Below are 7092 nucleotides of genomic sequence, written 5' to 3' on the forward strand. Positions count from 1 at the left end.
GATGGAAACAAAAACTGTTGCAGAAATCGTATTTTAAGACCACGGAACAATAAATCTTTGTGCAACTGAGCTTGAGAAAAAAAAAAGCAGTCAAGTTCACTTGTGAACACAAACGAAGGTGGCGTCTTCTGAAATTCTTCTGAGACTCCTAATCTATCTAAACTAATCAATCCATGGATCAGGTCTTCACCCTGCAGCCAGCCCTCCTGCTCCCCCAAACGAAGCTCCCGATTGGGCTCCCTGTCTGTTTTCAGAAGAGCCTTATTGCATATCACCTAAGTTCAGTTTTGTGAATTGTGAATGAAATTTTGTTTATGACTATAGCCTTTCTTCCAAATGCTTTAGGTGCCCCTGCACTTACCCAAAATTTCACTCATGATTTGATGAAACCGTGATTAGGAAATAATAACATTCCCATTACTAATTTAAACAATTATTTCTTCAAAATAGTGTATTAGTTAAGTCAGCATTTCCTGCTCTGACTTCCCAGCAAAAAGACTGAAGAGTATTGGACAGACAGCAAATAAAAATAGGGGCTCAATCTGTCATACATCTTGGTAAAGTCCAAAGAGAGCTAGAAAGCAGAAACATCACGTTACATTATGACAGCCTTCAGGGTATGCTCAATTCCTTGGTTAATAGCCAGAAACTGCAGTCAATCTCTAACGTAAAAACTGATTAGCTGGCATTAAGCTTAGGAGATATATGACAGGATTTGTTATTTCATCAAGGAGATTAACTAAGGAGCAAATGCTGCATAACTGATATTCAGAAGCTAATTTTTGGATTTTTTTGAAGTTGATATTCCCATTCTCCTATGTCTCTGACTGTCTCAGAACTACATTTTCTGATGCTGTTATGCAGGTTAACAGTTCATCATTCATTATAGAAAACCTCCACTGATACAATTCACCACGTTTGCCTTTCCTGTAAGGTTTCCACAGCATGAGATGACAAATATTTTGTTACCATAGTTTTCTTCAAAGCATTTTGAAAATTACTTTAGTGCATGGCTTGTATAGCAGAGTAATAAAATTATTTGTTTCACTTTTAATGTCTGGAAATTGATTTAACATTAGCAAAGACAAAAACCAATCACATTAAAAAAAACCCACCAAAATTCCTTTCTACTCAGCAGTCACAGATAGGATGAGGAATTGAGTGCTCTTAACGTAAAATAGTTTCCTACATGACAGTTAAATTAATTTCTCACCAGACTTTAAGAACTTCACATCTGAGTGAAATAATTTAATTTAATGACTTTTCTTGCCTCAAGAGCACATGTCTTTAAAAACTCAGGTTCAATGAGTGACAAATACATTGAACAAGTGGAGCAGAGAAACTGCTAAGAGACCTTTAGGACAAGAACAGTCTAAGAAGCATGAGCACATCAAAACCAAATGCAAAAGAGTTTTTTCTTCCCAAATTTCAATTAAAAAGTGCATTTTCACAATTAAGATGCTCGCAAACAAGGACTGCAAAGGTTTATCACTGTACAGAACTGCCATCTAGCACGGATGTAATACAGTGCCCAGCTCATGTATTTAGATACATGTAAGACCCCATTAACAACAGTAGCTGTAACTTAAGACAGGGCCTGAACTAGGCAGTATTGATAGGATTTTTTACTGATAATACATGTGCACTAGTATCTTTTAAAGTAATACATCTTTTAATAAATGCAATTTCAGCTATCAGGAGGAATATAAAACCAAAGAAAGCTTTGGAGAGAAAATACTGGGACAGTAATCAAGAGCTTTAATTACCACAGTTTTCTGGGAACAACTCTGGAGCTTTCTGTGGCCACACATAACACGTATCTTCATAAAGGAGGAACTCTGACAACTTTCCCCAACAGGACAGTTACCACTATGGAATCATTTGCTACTTTACTATAGTATTTCTGAAGTAAATAAAATGGATTTACAGAAGATAGGGCCACTGCAGTGGAATCACAAAACCAGATTTAATATTGTTCTTGAAATGCGTTATTTAGATTTCTAAGAAAAAACTGACACAAACAACTGCAACTTACGCAAAAATTTTAGTCTTTATAGTGTCACATAATGCAATTCTGGGTGAAGCTGAATTAAGATTGTGTAAATATTGAGTTATCTACGTGACCTGACTTACCCTGTCCCTTTCTTTATTATTCCATTCTGGGGAGGATGTTCAGCCAGAAAAGTCAGCAAGTTTTAATCCACACAAATAGCCACATTATCTCATATTTTTTCTAAAAAAGTCAAAGGCTGATGCCTCTTTTGTGAGCTACATGCCCATTCACGTGCAGATACTTTGGAAGGTTATTTTCTTTTCACTTCCCATCTGTTCACAAAAAAAGTCTTGTTTTCTCAGCAATTTTTTTTAACCCTGGATTTTGCAACAAAACACCTTTCCCTGTTGCCCATTTTTTTAGCAGTTCCAAGTCCCAGCAGCCTTTGTACTGGTCTCACCCCTGGTTTAGCCAATAAAGAAAACCCAAAGCACCAAGCACTACCATGCTCACAGTAACATCAGCTTCCAGGATTAAAAAGTGTTCAGAGAGACAGGTCTCAGTCTGGCAGAAAGAACGAAAATCATCTTCTGCATAAGGAGCTTATATAGTTACTTTTCGGGCAGCATTTTGCTCCCGGATTCTCATTCTGCATGTACAGACCATTGCCATTTCCTTCTGAGTATCAGCCTTTAGAGGACCACCTGGTAAGCTCCATAATCATTTCCTCCACAGCTTCCCCAAACAGTGTGGATGCCCTCCATAACTGGCTTAGCAAGTCAACTTATTAGCTAAATTCTAACCAGTATTTCTGCTCTGTGGCTTGTTAAATAGCCACTGGGCTGAGTGAGGCTCTTCCTTTAAAAAAACAACAAACCAAACTTGTCAGGAAATTCAGGTTGAAAGAATTTATCTAAAAGCAGCACACAAACAACTCACAAGTATCCATAATAATGACAACTGAACCTTGTTTTTCTCTTTTTTAAAGAGTTTATTAAATGCAACCTAAAGATTTGCATTATCAACAATAAGGAAGTTAATCTTCCATGAATTGTGGTCTAAGTGTTCCTTTGTGAACATGGCTAACTGGTGCTAGTTATGCTTCAGAACTACACCTCCTTCACCTACAGCCCAAGAGCAAGAGGTGATGTCAATACCAAAAAGCCAAGCCTTCGCCCCCTGCTGCTTTTGGTGTTTACCAATTCACCATCCTCTGCAGGAACTACTGGTACCCAAAACACACCTGAACAGTAGTATGTAATAGCTAATGCTCATGTTTCAGCAGCAGTGATACCTGCAGAGATAAGGACATACCGGCCACAGTGTAAATCATCTCAGTTAAGTCAGCCAGTAAGTACCACATGTAACACAGCAGCCCACTGTCACCTTCCATAGGGACAAAATTTCTCCCTCACCCCCCTTCTTTCTCCAGCTGAAGCTGGTACAGAGGGAAAACAGTATCTAATGCCCCACATATCTCCAGAAACAAGCCCTCTGAACTGTCCAGACATGCTTTAGCTGTTCCTCTGAAAATGCTCAAAAGGACACAACTGCTCAAACTACACAAGTGTGGCACTTTGACGTGCCACTAAGAAAACACTAACAGAACTGAAAGCTAAGTGAAGATCAGATGCTGCATGCAGAAGATGACAAGACCAAAGGTATTTGTTATGAGACACAAGGAACCAGAGATATTTTTCCACTTCCCATTTTAACTAATCTGTATCATAAATTCTACACTCCTTTTTATAACCACTATTAGCCATTCCCAGATAGGGCTGCATTTTAGTGACCAATGGAGGCACACATACAGACTCCACCTAAGAGCACAATTTAGGACACCTATTTGACAAAAGTCCCAAGTAGAAAAAAAAAACAAAAAGCCAAATCATCTGTACATAGTGGAACTTAAGTATTTATTTAAAAAGTAAACCTTTGGACACACTGCAATTAAAAAAGAAGAAAAGGAAAAATACAAAGAATTTATTGGATTAAGCAGTTAAAAGCCAGCAATATTACAAGCTGTTTACATACCAACATTTACATTAATTTAAACAAGTGGCATGTCACCAACATGTAAAATATACTTCAAGAGTTTCAAAAATCAAGTTGAGTTTTGAAAGACACAAGGCTACCGCATGTGAACATGGGTTTGGTCATTCAGTTTAAATCCCCTCTTGTACTGAAATGTTCAGTCTTCAAATTATACAAGTGGATAACTAGCAGCTGTTGCTATTCCACAGTGATTCTTTCTGTCCTTGGCCATGTAGATATATCCTTTGTCACCCCACTTCTCACCCCAGCTGAAAACAAAAGCAAAGGGCTTGTTTACATATTCAGAAGTTACTTATTTACTGCCCTCCCCTGTAAGTGTTTAAAACTGAAAACTTCTGCCCTTCCACATTCGCAGAGAAAATCCAAGATAGCTGCAGCCAAAAACTAAAGTGTTTTCCAGCAATTAAAAGCATCCCAAGCTCACAGAAATGAAGAGTGCAGCCATTCTCTCACGAGGTAGTCACATTGATGTGCAAACCTTGACTACAGGTGCCTGAAGCTCAGACACTGCTCCCAGGCAATTTAAGGGAAGTCAAAGGCTGCAAGCAGAATCTGAGGGTGGTGCCCCAGTAATGCTGAGAACATGAGACAAGCTCATGTGATGTGCCCTTTGGCATTAATTTATTTTCTCTCCAATTTAGGACGTAACTCCATCTTAAAGTTCAAGTATTATCCTATTTCACAAAAGTGAGCACCACTCTGCTTCCAAAAAAATCCATTACACCCCCACAAGCAGGCTTCCTCCTGCTCCACTCCTTTAATATCTACTAGGTACACAGGCTGTTTCAGCACTGAGCTCCCTTAAATTAACTGAACAAGCAGAATAAGATGGCTGCTTTGGGCCCACTTTATTAGGCTGTCAGCAGCATGAGTTGGATTTTACCTTTGTCATACCATACAACCTGAAAACAGTCTCCAGATTTCCCACACACAGCTTTTAATTACTGTTGTCTCTCTACCTCTCCCCTTAAAAGTGACAAACTACTTTCTATTCTCCCCTGGACACGATACTGATCTTACCTGTTCTTAACAATCCAGTATTTCTTCCCATCTACATCTTCCCCCTCAAAGCCATAACCTACAACCAGAACACCATGGTCCAAGTCTTCACTGCTGCAGTCAGGTTCATAGTAGATACCTGCAAAAGTGTAAGTTCACTCATGAACAAAATCCTCTGTAGAAAACCCTTCTCCCTCATGAGAAGCGTTGTGTATTTCAACTTAAATGTTGCACAGCTTTTTGAAAGTTAGAGGAAGGAATCATAAGTTCATTTGATCATGGCAAAAACTGAGGGACAAGTAGACACATAAGCAAGAGAAATACCTGTGGAAAAACATAGAATTAAAATAACTTCTGAATTATGTCCTATGTCACAGGATCATACCTGCTTTTTTTTTTTGTCTACGAACTGTAGGGTAATGAATACTGAGTAATTAAAAGAAACCCAGTTGTCTGAATGAAAGTAATTAACAAATCCCCACCTGACTGATAGAACTGAAATGAAGAATGGCCTGCATCAATAGCGACAGACACTGGACCCACAGCTGCAACTGCTTTCATGAGAGCTCTTTCGTGTCCTTGAGGGATGTCAACAAAGCCAGTGTCATTAGCAGCATTGTATTCTGCCTTGTAGCGACAGTCTTCATCATCCTAAGTAGAGAAAGCTGTAGTTATTACAGAGTTTTCCATTTAACATACAGGTCAGCACAGAACCACCAGAGATTCTGTGACTTCGCTGCTTTGAAAGCAACAGACTGAAGAGGATCCAATTGCCTCAGCAGTGCTTTGCAAGGAGGGGAATACAGAAGAACTGCTTCCTAGTTTCTCAAAACTACAGAAGTAGTAAACGACAGTGGGACCCAAAAAAATCCCCCCCAACTTTGCTGGGGTGCAGAGGGCCATCACATTCTGGAACTCTGCCCTCTTTGGTGCAAATATCTTTACAGGAAGGAAAGAAGCCCAGAATGCATTAATGGGCAATGGAAGAGAGCCAAGTATTCATTAATTACAAAGCAATCCAGAAACTGCTCATTGAGCAAGCACTTAAAATCCACAATTTTAGTATGTCCTAGTTTGAAAAGCTGTACAGAATGATTTGGAAGTTAGGAATTTGTATTACATGACCTTACATTTAACATTTGGGGGTGGTTTGTTTGTTGTTTGCTTTCTGGGGGTTTTTTTTGGTGTTTTTTTTGTTTTTTTTGTTTTTTTTTTTTTTTTTAAGTGAAGTCTGAACTGCTGATGTCACAAACATTTACCTCAGGAGAGAGGTGAAGCCTAGCTTGGAAGTCAGGTCACGTGAAACTGAAACAGATTCTCACAAGCACATCCTTCTGTTATCTGCATTATAAGTTAGTTCTAAAGTTGTTTCCCCAACTAAAGGAACACAGACTATAGCTCAGTTGCTTACTTTTTGTACTCAGCAAGTTAGGCACTTCCTATAATCAACTGGGATCTCTGGAAAAGCCAAGATTGGGAAAAATTGAGATTACAGAGACACAGGTGAACAGGAACCCTGATCAAGGTTGTTCACAACAAATGGTATTTTGCTACTGGCCATTTTTAACAACACAAAACAAGCTGCAACAAAAGATCCTCCATAGTGAGCAGAACTCTTAAGAGGTGAAAACCACAAACAATGGGCTCTCAAGTGATACCACAATTGACTACTGCTCTTTCATCCTCTTCTATCTGTTTAACATTTGATAGATCACTAGAGAGATTTTAAAAGCCTGTCCACTATCTCCATTTATGCACATTTAATCTAGAAACAGAACTCAAGGCATTAACAGCAACTGTTGTTAAAAATCCAAATAACACTAGCCACAAGAATTAGGTGTTCTATAGGTAGCAACTCTGTAATAGGTCAATTATGGGAAGGTGAATTGCTCTCCTACCACTAAGTAGCACTGTTGACAAGGGCTGGGTTCTTGGTTTGGTGTGGCAACCAAGATAAGGCATGACAGAAAGGCAACAAGGAGGGGGAGGAAAAAGAATACTTGCTCCAGTTTTTCTAACTGGTCTGTCAAGATTTTGACCTCAAA

At 38.9% G+C, this 7092-nt stretch overlaps 1 protein-coding gene across 1 annotated transcript in view; it reads right to left on the reverse strand.

The window, feature by feature from the left end:
* Positions 1–3883: 3883 nt before the first annotated feature.
* CTSL (cathepsin L) overlaps positions 3884–7092 on the reverse strand; it is a 4735-nt gene continuing 1526 nt past the window's right edge. Inside the window, exons 5-7 of the mRNA XM_008638416.2 lie at positions 5530–5698; positions 5069–5186; positions 3884–4296 (exon numbers count right to left, since the gene is read on the reverse strand). Of these exons, the coding sequence (XP_008636638.1) occupies positions 4197–4296; positions 5069–5186; positions 5530–5698 (387 nt within the window). The 3' untranslated portion in view covers positions 3884–4196. The remainder of the gene's footprint in view (positions 4297–5068; positions 5187–5529; positions 5699–7092) is intronic.

Source organism: Corvus brachyrhynchos, unplaced genomic scaffold (genome assembly GCF_000691975.1).
Source record: "Corvus brachyrhynchos isolate BGI_N302 unplaced genomic scaffold, ASM69197v1 scaffold37, whole genome shotgun sequence".
In the NCBI taxonomy this organism is placed as follows: domain Eukaryota; kingdom Metazoa; phylum Chordata; class Aves; order Passeriformes; family Corvidae; genus Corvus; species Corvus brachyrhynchos.